This window comes from Engystomops pustulosus, chromosome 7 (assembly GCF_040894005.1).
Source record: "Engystomops pustulosus chromosome 7, aEngPut4.maternal, whole genome shotgun sequence".
In the NCBI taxonomy this organism is placed as follows: domain Eukaryota; kingdom Metazoa; phylum Chordata; class Amphibia; order Anura; family Leptodactylidae; genus Engystomops; species Engystomops pustulosus.
Window position 1 is genome coordinate 156,433,570 of NC_092417.1, and position 13,566 is coordinate 156,447,135.

The 13,566-nt window shown below is 41.9% G+C and overlaps 1 protein-coding gene across 4 annotated transcripts; it reads right to left on the minus strand.

Moving 5' to 3' along the window:
- Window positions 1-2,436: 2,436 nt before the first annotated feature.
- Window positions 2,437-9,312, minus strand: LOC140071160 (3-galactosyl-N-acetylglucosaminide 4-alpha-L-fucosyltransferase FUT3-like). Of its 4 annotated transcripts, none has more exons than XM_072118513.1 (4): window positions 8,936-9,312; window positions 8,730-8,839; window positions 8,109-8,295; window positions 2,437-3,623 (listed from the first exon to the last, which is right to left on the minus strand). In XM_072118513.1, the coding sequence occupies exon 4, from the start codon at window positions 3,614-3,616 to the stop codon at window positions 2,576-2,578; it is 1,041 nt and encodes a 346-aa protein (XP_071974614.1). In that variant the 5' UTR covers window positions 3,617-3,623; window positions 8,109-8,295; window positions 8,730-8,839; window positions 8,936-9,312; the 3' UTR covers window positions 2,437-2,575. The 4 variants fall into 4 exon arrangements, with proteins under 4 accessions (XP_071974614.1, XP_071974613.1, XP_071974611.1 ...); XM_072118512.1 differs by having other exon boundaries at window positions 8,109-8,512; XM_072118510.1 differs by lacking the exon at window positions 8,109-8,295 and having other exon boundaries at window positions 8,936-9,310.
- Window positions 9,313-13,566: the final 4,254 nt, after the last annotated feature.

Sequence of the window (13,566 nt, forward strand, 5' to 3'; positions counted from 1 at the left end):
AATCTGGTGACAGATGAGTTTTTGATTAGAGAATTTCTTTTCTTTTATATGAGCCACCATGTCAGCTTCTTCCAGCCACAACTTGCCTCTGCAGATTTAGCATTACAATTTTTTTTTTTAGGTTCCAAACGTCATCATCTACTCTACCTTCTGGTCAAACTTAATAGGTTATCCCAGGGGTCCCCAAACTTTTTACATAGGGGGGCGTTCACTGTCCCCCTCAGACTGTTGGAGGGCCGGACTAAAGTTTATAAATAAATAGCGGTACATGTGACCGCATCCATAATACACTGGCACCCCCCTCAAAACTGCCCCTCAAAATGAATTATTCCTTAGACTGCCCCTCATAATTATTTCCTAAGCTGCCCCTCACAATTAATTATTTCCTATGCTGCCCCTCATAACTAACTATTGGCTCCCAGTCGCCACATTCTTTTTACTGCCCTTTTTAATAAAAAATACCTGTACTCTCCCGCCGTGCATCTTCTATCTTCTTGCCGCGTCCGGGCATGAAGGGGTGCGCGGCCGCGCAGCCTAGTTCAAGGAGAGATGTGCGCCGGGGTTGTATTCCCACCACATCGCTCCAGTAATAGTGCTCGAGCGGCCGATTCCGGCCACATCGATCACAATACAGTGACGGGCAGGAGCTTCCTGTCCAGACGGAGGCCCCTGCCCGACTGTTGCAGGCCGCGAGGGCCCGGCGCGCCAAGTGTCGGGGGGGCGGATCCAAACGGCATGTGGCCCACGGGCCGTAGTTTGGGGAACCCTGGGTTATCCCATTAAAATCTTATTATCACACTACAGACTAGTGCCCCACAGTTACCAATATTGTCCTGGTTCTTCTAATAAGGCCGATATAGTCACAGTGTCCCCGGAGTAGCCAATAGTTACACTACCCTCTGTAGCTAATTGTGACTATTGGCTACAAAATGGATTTGAAAATGGTTATAGGTCCAATCTCCCCTCATTGTAGCCAATAGTTACAGTGCTCCCTATAGCCCATTAGGCACAGGGCCCCAGCTTGCCAATAGAAGTATTTCCCCCCATAGCCAGTAGTTTCAGGGCCCCAGTTAACAATAGTAACAGTGCCACACTGTAGCAAATAGACAAAAGGCCAAAGGGTTGCAATTAGAAAAGAAATACTTTCTCGGCTGCTGGCAGCCTGTATGGGCAGAGCAAGGAGCTACTCAACCTTGCACTATGGGGGAGAATTTGGACGCCTCCCACCCAGTGCATGCAAAGTGTCACGTCATTGCATTGTGAGCTGCACTGTACAGGGTGGCAGTATGTACAGAGAAAAGCCATGTATGCATTGCTATAGTAAGCAGATTTACTTAGAGCAAACGCAGTGGAGCAGATTGTATTGTGTTCTATCTGCAAGTAGCATGTTATAGAGCAAGAGGGGGTAAGCAGACTTTACAAAGTGTCCTATCTAAAGTAGTCCAGAAAAAATATACAAGTAGCTCACTGGTATTTTCAAAGATCCCTAGTATAGAGTTTCTATGTCCCTGTGAATGATGCAAAGAAGGCAATGAGTAAGCCGCGTCGACTCGGGCATAAGTCTTAAACAAAACAAAGGTGGAGTCCAGTACTTGTTAAAAAAAAATATATTTTTATTGTGTAGACATCACTAGCGAATTGCAATTTGAGAATTTTCTTTCATGGGCCACCCCCTTTAAGTAGTTTCATTTTTCTGGAAAGTAGCAATACCTTTTCTCTAAGGTCGGCCCCACACAACAGTGGTCGGTCCAGGAAAAACAGTGTGTGAAATCCGGCCATCGTATAGTCCAGTGGTGGCGAACCTATGGCACGGGTGCTAGAGGTGGCACTCAGAGCCCTTTCTGTGGGCACCCAGGCCTTCACCCCAACACAGAGTTTCCCAGAAATGAGTCAAGGCTTTCTCCTGTGGTCCTATACATCCCAGGAGTGCCATGCTCAGTGCTATTTTACAGTTACATATGTGAGTGCCCAGACTACAGAAGGAGCGGGAAGGGGTGGATAGAGATGGATTGTCATTTGAGCTCCTGCTCTGGGGGCCCTGATTCTTCTACTTCAGGGGACCCTGGAGGGAAACTACAATCCAACTTTCTCCATCTTTCTATTGTTTTGGTGAACTCAGGACACCAATACGATTAAAACCTGTGATACAGCAAGGATTAAAGAGTTACTGCTTAAATTGTCATGTTGACACTTTGTGACATATAAGTGGCTTTTGGTTGTAGCTTAGGCACTCTGTCTCCAAAAGGTTCGCCATCACTGGTATAGTCCATTTTCCTCAAGCCAAACATGGTGCCGACCAAGCCCCTCCGGTTACCCCAATTACACCCTTTCTTCATGATATCTATATTATTTTCTTCTATTAAGCCTTCACAAAACTTCAGTTGTCAAACAAAACCTCACACAACTACAAATGATCCCTTTAAGTGACTTCAAGTGTGAATTTTTCAAAAAATGTTTTAATTGATCACAACTTTAACATAAATAATGTTATTTACCGTAAACTTCTACCAGTTCATATTTAGTGCAACAGTCCAGGTGGGTCCATCATCCTGGTCATTCATATTTTTAAGATTTATTACGTGAACCATTTAGAAATATGTGGAATAGTTCGAAACGAAGGGGCCCTGTGCAGCTTTACACAGGCCTTGCAGTAATCGATTTCCCAACTAAAATCTCCAAACGGTTCTAGTCTTGACCTCCACTTGAAATAACGTTCATATTTTTGGGGGTCTTTGTCCAGTTCCAGCAGATAGTTAGCCAAGTCTTTTGCACTAGGAAAATCATCAACATGTATAAAAGAATCTGAAGGAATAAACCTTTCATAGGTTTCTCTAGGTGGCCCTAGGACCACAGGCACAGTCCCAGACATTAGGGCGTTTCTCCAGAGCTTCTCTGTGATGTAGTCGGTGTGTATGGAGTTCTCAAACGATAAGTAGAATTTATACTTTGATAAGACATCTTTTAAGTCTTTCATTTCTAAACTCTTGTGTTGTTGACCATAAACATCTACCTTTATGTGGTCCTTTAATTCATTATATAACTTAACCCTCTTAGAACTGGGATTCCAGTTACTTACAACCCATGCTACCAAATTTGACTTCCCCGGTATGGTAAAATTTTGTAATACTTCCTTCTTTTGTAGCCAGCCATAAGGAGTGAAGATATCAGAGTCACTTCTGTAGGACATGGTGAGGTTGATGAGGTTGTCCATCATCCCCAGGTTTGGAGCGTGGCTTGGAGATTCCAAGTTAAACCAAACCCAATACTGTCCTTCTGGTCTAGGTATCTGTGGCATTTGATTTTTGGAGCTGCATACATCTCTATGGTGAATAATGACAGCATTTGCTCTTGGGTACCATGTCCGGTCAGCTGTGAAGAAGCATCGAGGAGCATTAAAGGGCTTTGGACATTCATTTAACGTAAAGTGCTGTCCAAAAGGCCAAGTCCATAGCAACACAATCATGTCTGCTTCTGTTTGGGATGGAAGTAGCTGACTAGGACATTGGATTTCCACGGGGCCAAGTTTATCAAATTTATTGAAGGTAAACAGTAGAAGACTGAGTATAGCTATGGAGAGGAACGTGACGACATATTTATTGGATGTATGTTGCGACATTTCAAATCTAAAAAAAAGAACAAAACAATAAATTAAAAATTAGCAATAAGAAATCATTTTAGCAGCAATAGATGACGTTTTGGAGCAAGTTTCAGAGTAGGACAACCAATTTTTGTAAAATTGTGGAGAATTTTAAAGGGATTGCATCAAGTTTGAACGGTTTACAGAATAGGTTATAAAGGACTCACTGGTGGATGACTAATCCCCGAGAACCCCTCTGATAACAAGAAAGGGGAACTGATGTCTCTGTATGAATGGAGCAGTAGATAAAGCATGATCACGGCTGCTCCATTCATCGACTTTTGAAAGCAGCCAAGCCTTGTACTTTCTAGTAGCTTCTCTGATGGTTCCAACACACAGTTTTAGACGTTCCAGCCATACATTTATATCGCTTAATTTGTAGATTGTATAGCCTTGTAACCCATACTCTACAAAAAGAAGTAGACATTTTACTGGTGAAATAGTACCAGTAATACTTATTACTAACTCCATGTATTGTAACTAATGAGCCATGGAGTAAGAGATAATCAGATTGCCCACAAATTGTTCCCTATTAGTTAGTTACTTAGTACATCCATCGCTGGGACTATGATCATTCAGGGCGGTCACGAACCCACACTTACTCTCCAGTCAAATGGGGCACTTGAGAGCCCCTATTCTTACGTTCTCAGGGAGTCCCAGTAGTCGGACCCCTAGTGTAATTTGGAAATTACTGTCATTTGTGGTAAAGCCCACATCCTTTAGGTGCACATTAGGGTTTTCCAACATAGGTACATCAGAGTGTTAGCACAGGCTCAGGTTCTTAGCTTCTGCAATCGAGGCAGGAGCCCCGTGCAAACCAACAACAACATCTGAGAGACTGCTAAAAATTGAAGTTTTCCCATTGGCCTCTTAGCCCCAGTGTCAAAAATGAAATATAAAGTGACCAAAAATTCAAACATATCCCAGAATGATACCAATACAACTCATCCTGCAAAAAAAACAAGCCCAAAACTAACTACAATCGATGGAAAAAAAAATAAAATTATTTTTAAAGTTGATTTTACTGTACATTGCAACAAAATATAAAAAAAAAAAACCAACCTGATATCTTAGGGTTTGCTGTAATCACACAGACCCTCGGTATAATGAGAACATGTTATGCTGTACAGTGAACAGTACAAAATTAATTTTTTAGAAATATAATGTCAAAACCCATCTTTCCTATCCTGCCTCGGAGTCAATAAGGTATAGGACACCATTAAAAGATACAACTCCCTTTGCAAAAGACAAGCCCACAACTGGCTACATCAAGAGAAGTACCTAAAAAATGAGCAGTGACCTGAAGGGGTTAAGGCATTAAATGCACCTTATTGCCTTGTGGTACTAATTTGCAGTACAGGCGGTCCCCCTACTTAAGGACACCCGACTTATAGATGACCCCTAGTTACAGACGGACCCCCTGTGACCTCTGGTGAAGTCTCTGGATGTTACTATAGTCCCAGACTGCAATGATCAGCAGTAAGGTGTCTGTTATGAAGCTTTATTGATAATCCTTGGTCCCATTATAGCAAAAAAATTTGAAACGCCAATTGTCACTGGGGCAAAAAAATGTTTTTGTCTGGAACTACAATTATAAAAGATACAGTTTCGAATTACATACAAATTCAACTTAAGAACAAACCTATAGAGCCTATGTTGTATGTAACCTGGGGACTGCCTGTAATTAGGAAGCTTTGTCTAGATAATTATTGCTGAGTGTTTGTAAAAATCCATTAGGATCAACTTTTGGCTGTTATCATTATGTCTTAAAATCAATATATGTGATTGTTATGGGATATTGTTTTCACTAAAAACAAGACACGTTCTCATGATCTTGTAGATCCCCGCAGACAGAACCCCCACCATAAGGTCAGATTTTTATCCCTTATCCCGTGTTAAAAAAAACAAAATTTATAACAAACCCAAATTTGGAAATTTAAAAAACAGACGCATGTATACATTCAAGATCCAAAAATTCTAAGAACCCCTCAAAATGAGGTCACTGAGATCCATCAGTGTCTCTTCAGAAGAGATTTTCTGTTGACTGTGACAAATAATCAGCAGTGTCTGAGGTAAAATAGTTCTTGTTGCTTATGGCAGCCAATCAGAGCTCAGCTTTTATTTAAAAACTATCTATGAGGAAATGAAAGCTGAGCTCCGATTGGTTGCCATGGGAAAGTAGAACAGTTTTGATCTCACAGACTTCTGATAAATATCCCTGAATAACTAAATGTCATTCGGGGAGATTGGAAAACCCCTTTAAGTTGGAGTTAGTGACATATCTAAGCCATCATGTGTAAAATTTGGTGCAGTAGCAGGGTCATAACTTGAGGGGGTGCAGAGGGTGCGGTCGCAACCGGGCCCAAGAGGCTTAGGGGGCCCATAAGGTGTCACTTTCCCATACGAGAAGACTATTACTATAAACCATACATTATAGTCAGGGGCCGGTCACACACCTCGCACCAGGGCCCATCAGATTTAAGTTACGCCACTGTGCAATAGGGGATTTTAGTGCATATGGATTGTGGCTGATGTTCTGCTAATCCGTTTGGATCTGTCATTGAGATCAAACAGTGATCTGTCTGGTACTGAAACAGTGTATTTTGGCATCCAGTATGTATAAGGGGCTTTAGCTTGATAATCGGAGGGGGACTGAGTGATGGATCATAAAAACGGGGGTCATTTGCACCCCCTCTGTACCCAGAGATGGATAGAGCAGCCAGTAACGCATTCCCCAGTAACGCATTCCCCGTTTTCATCTTTATGGCGCTGACAGCCATCATAACCAGATAACTACTCTGCAATCTCCGTCAGTACCAAAAGGATGAATAGAGGGGTACAACGATCCCCTTTCTTATGATCTGTAGGGGTGCTATCACTGAGACCCACATCGATCAGTAATTTTTTCATTTCCATCTTTTCATAAATCCATAACTGTTTTTTTTTTTTATTTACAGAGCTCTATGAGGACTTGTTTTTTTTGTATATAACATATTGTCCTTCATATTCCATGACGAGCAAAAAAATTCCACATGAATTTGACGTAAAACGCATTTGCACCATTCCCTTATGAACTGTGTTTTTACAGCTTTCAATGTGCACTGCAAATGACACCTCTACTTTATATTTTTAAAAAATTTACAACGCTTTGTACAAGAAAAAAAAAAGCGTCTTCACTTTGTGTATGGTGTCATTTTTTGCGTCACTTTTTTTTACTACCATTTTCCTGACTGTCTTGCAAAATGACAAAAGTGGCGTTTTAGACATTTGGACACAATTTTCTGTTACGGTGTTCATAGCCATGAATGGTTTTTATATTTTTATAGATCCGGACATTTGGGATGCTGCAGTACCTGACTTTAAAAAAAAAAAATGTAGTTGTTTATTTTTATATCAGCCCTAGGGAAAGGGGGATGATTTGAACTTTTAGGGGGTTTTTTTTGTAACTTTAATATTTTTTTTCTTTTTACAATTTTTTTTAGTCAGTCGGAGTACAGGCGGTCCCCTACTTAAGAACACTCGACTTACATACGACCCCTAGTTACAAACGGACCTCTGGATATTGGTAATTTATTGTACTTTAGTCCTAGGTTACAGTAACAGTTATCAGAGGTGTCTGTAATGAAGCTTTAGTGTTCATCCTGGTTCTTATGACAACCCAACATTTTAAAAATCCAATTGTCACAGAGACCAAAAATTTCTGACTGGGGTTACAATGATAAAATATACAGTTCCGACTTACATACAAATTCAACTTAAGAACAAACCTACAGACCCTATCTTGTATGTAACCCGGGGACTGCCTGTACTTGCACCATAGGGGGTCTGATCATAAACACCATATACTGCAATAACCCTGTCTTTGAGGCCGGTGAGGGTGGTGACTCACATGGCGTTTTTAGGACGTTTTTAGTTTAGTTTCAGATCATAAAAAAGGATGCATTTTTGACAGGTTTGACCAATTCTCTTAATTCAAACTGGTCAAAAACGCATATGTTTTCGAACGCATTAAAAAAACTTTTTTGCTTGCATTTTTAAAACGCAATGCTTGATGTGCACTAATTGCACTAATTTCAAAAAGCAGACCACAAATGCATCCGTCTTCAAAATGCAACCACTTTGAAAAGTGCAATGAAAATGCGCCTCAAAAACGGAAATATAAAAAGCGTAAATGAGAAAAAGCAAAGACAGTTTATCCAAAAACCCAGTTAAAAAGCCACCAACTGATGCATTTTTACAAAAAAACGCAATTGAGGAAATGGGATGGAATATTAAATGCAACTTGGAAGTACAATGTCTAACGCAGAAAACAAGCCCTCATACAGCTCTGAACACGGAAAAATAAAAGTTTATGGATTTTGAAGGGGAGGGGAAAAAAACGGAAACATGCAAATGGAAAAAGGGCATTGGCAGGAAGGGGAAAATTATTATTTGGCTTTAAATGCAGCAAAAATTATACAATATATCCTACCTTTGGCTTTGCCTCTGAGTGATCCACAAATGGCAGACATAAAATATCAGGCGAAATTCTTCAAAGCATGTAAACAAAATATATTTCCCTCCTCCACACTTCTAGGCTTCCAAAGGCAGTCCCCGGGTTACATACAAGATAGGTTCCGTAGTTATGTTCTTAAGTTGGATTTGTATGCAAGTCAAAACTGTGTATTTTATAAAAAAAAATTTCCCCAGTGACAATTGGAATTTTAAAATTTTTTTCTGTAATTGGACCATGGATTATCAATAAGTCTTCATTACAGACACTTTACAGCTGATCATTGCAGTCTGGGACTATAGTAACATCCAGAGACTTCACCAGAGGTCATAGGGGGCAGAGGGGTCCATCTGTAAGTTGGGTGTCCTTAAGTAGGGGTCCGCCTGTAGTTGAAAAGTTAAATTCAACTTTTGCTTATAAATCTGCGAAGACTTTTTTCCATAAAAGATTAGGAAATGTAACCCCCACAATAAGAATCAACTTCTTTCCATACATCTATTCGTTGTAATATGTATACAATAATATGTCATATGATCATTCCAAGCTCTGTAAAATTTGATATAATATTCCAAAATCTAGGAAGTTTCAATGAGAACTTACCTCTGACGTGAGCTGCTGCTGCTTCTGTGATCTGCTTGTGGACTAGCTGCAGACTGACTTACCTGTGGACAGGTGTATACAGGGCGGGGAGAGCTTGTGCCTACACCTTCCTGCCAGGAATATAATCCCACGATTACAAATAAGCATTGACTGAATATCCCGGGAAACTATTTTTGACACCGTTCTTTTTCAGTTTGATTTTTCACCTGTTTCAGTCTAGAACGTTCTTGCTGAATTCCAAAACTTTTCCACCGTAAGATTTTCCTCTTCTCGCCATGAGACTCGTCCAGACTGGATGGAGGGAGTAGTAGTGCTCTCCTAATGTCTCAGAGCAAATGGAGCCACCAGCAACATGTTCACACTTGTGTAGGCTACTCAGAGTACACAGGTCACGACTCGATTAGCCTGTGTTCACACAGCAGAAAGTATTTATTATACTATTTTTTTTCTTTTTCGCATTTTTGTTGTTGTTTCACAAAGTTCATCATGTTGTTTTTTTTTTTTATTTTCCGCAGAGCGCCAGATTTGCCATAAGTTTCCAGATGTGGACGTCTGAAAAAGTCGCAAATTTTGGTGTAATCGTGGTGAAAAGTGACGAATAACCTCCACTCTAGAGCAAGGGGTTGCTTAGGGTGAGATCACATGTACCACACCCACAGGCGCGTGTCCTTAAGTAGGGGTCCGCCTGTAGTTGAAAAGTTCAATTCAACTTTTGCTTATAAATCTGCATTGACTTTTCATAAAAGATTAGAAAATGTAACCCTCCCCCCCCCAATAAGAATCAACTTCTTTCCATACATCTATTCATTGTAATATGTATACAAATATATGTCATATGATAATCCCAAGCTATGTAAAATTTGATATAATATTCCAAAATCTATTCCATTCACACAATGCGTTGCGTTTTTGACGCATTCCACTGGCTACAGCCTTGATCACATGATAAAGTTACATTGCGTTTCCACTGCATCTGCTAAAACACAATGTAACCTCAGCATGTGATCAAGGCTGAAGCCAGTGGAATGCGTCAAAAATACAACGCAACGCATCATGTGAATGCGCCCTAACAGTGCAGTGTTTTTAAATGGACTGAAAACGCATGCATTTTTGCATATGCACCACTCCTGCCAATGCATAGGCAGGTGGGAAGTTGTGAATAGTGCCCTCTCTAGGTTACGAGCTGTTAGGGAAATTGATCACCTCTCATGAAAGGTTCTGGAATCTAGACATTGTGTAATTGGGTTCTGCCTGGAAAGGCAACAGTTAATGCTGTTATTTGTATTGTCCAATTAAGGGTGATGCCACACATGGCATTTTGAACCCGTTTTTGGTCCGTTCTTAAGCAATCCGTCAAAAACCGCATGCATTTTTGACAGGTTTTACCAATTATCTCAATGAAAACTGTTTAAAAAACGGATGCGTTGCATTGCTCAAAAACAGGGTGTGGCATCACCCTCAGTACCTGTAAAGGAAGCTGGTTGGAGGAGTATTACCACCTGACAAAGGGAGTGTAAAAACCTCTGCTGGGTGAGATCTTGGAATCCAGTCAGTAGAAAGAGTAGCAGGTCCAGTGTGCGGCTCCCTCTGTCCAGACCCACAACCAGGAAGAAGAGGAATCTCAGGCCGCTGCCTGCTACCTGAGGGCGAGTCAGGAGACTCAAGCCCAGAACTGCAGCTTCCACTATTGGATACAGTTCCCCCTACATCAAAACAGCCTGCATCTCCTACCTGGCTGAGAGTAACCTTCCTGCGGACCAGCTACCTCCCACCAGATCACCAGCTTGCGGAATCTACTGCTGTTATGTTTGGCCGTTGTCTGCTGTTCAATAAATAACTGAAAGTTGATTTGCACAACATTGCCTCCGTCTGATCCCTGGATACGGCTGTTACCACCACGGGCTTCCCCCTTCCATCACCCAGGGACTCATCCTACAGACACCTCAGGGGTTGCCCCAGGGAGAATCAGTACATCAGCCTCTCCCTCCATATTTCTTGCACACACCACCTGCTGGAGACCTGCCAGACTGTAGGTCAGCCCTCCGGTCCCTATACCAAGCATCGTGACCACAGCGTGCCGAGGCCGCAACCGCCAGCCACTCCGTTATTCTGGGCCCTGGCTGCTTCCAGGCCCCAAAAAAAGGCTAGGCCCCGGTGGGTGATGTTTCACATGTTTATCAATCCTGTTCTAACATTTTCACAGCTGCTTACACTTCCACAAATGAAGAAAAACAGATTCAAAGCAGCCAAAGGGTGAAGGCACAAGAGGCGTTTTTAGTTAGTGCGTTTTCAGATCGTTAAAAACGCATGCGTTTTTGTCCGTTTTTAATTGCGCAATATCGGAAAAACTGACAAAAACGCATGCGTTTTCAAAAAACGGTTGCGTTTAAAAAAAACGGATGTGTTTTTTAACGCATGCGTTTTTAACGATCTGAAAACGCACTAACTAAAAACAGCCCAAAAACGGCCTAAAAACGCCACGTGTGTCTTCACCCAAAGGCTTTTAAAGCGCATGCGTTTTAACGGACTGAAAACAGGACGCGTGGCATCACCCAAATGCATGCGTTTTCAGTCAGTTTAAAAACGGACAAAGCGTTTTCTCCATTGCATTTTTGAAGAGGTGAGTTTTCCATGTCGTATTTCCAACAAGAACTAAAAAACAACAAGCCACTGCGTTTTTACAAGTTCCAAGAGGTGCAGATGTATTCAATTAAAGCACATGAAGTGTCACGTTTTGAAAAAACACATGCGTTCAAAAACGCCACCAAAACGTCATGCGTGTCACAGGCCTCAGGAATTTTTCTGCACATCAGATTTGTCATGGTGGCTTCATAAATAAGAAGTCGCAAAGGGAAACATATGAAACTAGCAGCCCTTTCAGGCAGGATATGAAATGGCCTTCTAGAATTCCCTCCTTTATGTGCAATTTTACCAAAAAAAAAAAATTCCAGTCATGTAAAAACGAGCAGAGAGGAGTCAGTTTTTTCATCACACGAGTCATGTTTAGAGGCTGCAGGAGGAGCGTCACTCCTAATCGAGAGCTATTGAAATGCTGACAATCACATTGTAAAACCGACAACTGGACTCATTAAAGGGGTTAATAATCATTAAAGGGGTTGTCCACTTTTAGCACATATTTGACATTGTTTATGTAATGAATAGAGATGAGCGAACATGCTCGTCCGAGCTTGATGCTCGGTCGAGCATTAGGGTACTCGAAACTGCTCGTTACTCGGACGAATACTTCGCCCGCTCGAGAAAATGGCAGCTCCCGCCGTTTTGCTTTTTGGCGGCCAGAAACAGAGCCAATCACAAGCCAGGAGACTCTGCACTCCACCCAGCATGACGTGGTACCCTTACACGTCGATAGCAGTGGTTGGCTGGCCAGATCAGGTGACCCTGGGATAGACTAGCCGCTGGCCGCGCTGCTCGGATCATTCTGTGTCTGGATGCCGCTAGGGAGAGAGCTGCTGCTGGTCAGGGAAAGCGTTAGGGTGTTCTATTAGCTTACTGTTAGGCAGGAGTGATTCTCAAAGAACCCAACAGCCCTTCTTAGGGCTACAATAACGTTCTACTTTTTTTATTTTAATTTGCATCTATTACCATTTTGTGAGGAATTAGCAGGGGGACTTGCTACCGTTGTGTTTAGCTCTTAGTGGCACACATATCCATAGCAAAGACCGAAGTGGGAAAATTCAGTAGGGGTTGGATTTCTATTAGGCACTAACTCAGTGTCATCTCATCTGGCATAGTAGTGTGCTTCCTTTGATACTTGGCTAGAAAATAGCCATAGGAGAATACAAACAGCTTCTTGAAGCCTACAGTAGCGTTCTATATATTTGATTTCTGGTTGATCTGCTGGTGGCTGTAGTTTCTGCAGTGCATGTACTTGCCAATTCTGAGCAATTTGTAGTGAGACTTGCGACCGCTGTGTTCTGCGCTTAGTGGCGCACATATCCATAGCAAAGGCCGAAGTGGGAAAATTCAGTAGGGGTTGGATTTCTATTAGGCAATAACTCAGTGTCATCTCATCTGGCATAGTAGTGTGCTTCCTTTGATACTTGGCTAGAAAATAGCCATAGGAGAATACAAACAGCTTCTTGAAGCCTACAGTAGCGTTCTATATATTTGATTTCTGGTTGATCTGCTGGTGGCTGTAGTTTCTGCAGTGCATGTACTTGCCAATTCTGAGCAATTTGTAGTGAGACTTGCGACCGCTGTGTTCTGCGCTTAGTGGCGCACATATCCATAGCAAAGGCCGAAGTGGGAAAATTCAGTAGGGGTTGGATTTCTATTAGGCAATAACTCAGTGTCATCTCATCTGGCATAGTAGTGTGCTTCCTTTGATACTTGGCTAGAAAATAGCCATAGGAGAATACAAACAGCTTCTTGAAGCCTACAGTAGCGTTCTATATATTTGATTTCTGGTTGATCTGCTGGTGGCTGTAGTTTCTGCAGTGCATGTACTTGCCAATTCTGAGCAATTTGTAGTGAGACTTGCGACCGCTGTGTTCTGCGCTTAGTGGCGCACATATCCATAGCAAAGGCCGAAGTGGGAAAATTCAGTAGGGGTTGGATTTCTATTAGGCAATAACTCAGTGTCATCTCATCTGGCATAGTAGTGTGCTTCCTTTGATACTTGGCTAGAAAATAGCCATAGGAGAATACAAACAGCTTCTTGAAGCCTACAGTAGCGTTCTATATATTTGATTTCTGGTTGATCTGCTGGTGGCTGTAGTTTCTGCAGTGCATGTACTTGCCAATTCTGAGCAATTTGTAGTGAGACTTGCGACCGCTGTGTTCTGCGCTTAGTGGCGCACATATCCATAGCAAAGGC

Coding starts and splice junctions, on each gene's coding strand:
- LOC140071160 (XM_072118513.1), bottom strand. CDS start 3,616: ATGTCGCAACATACATCCAATAAATATGTCGTCACGTTCCTCTCCATA.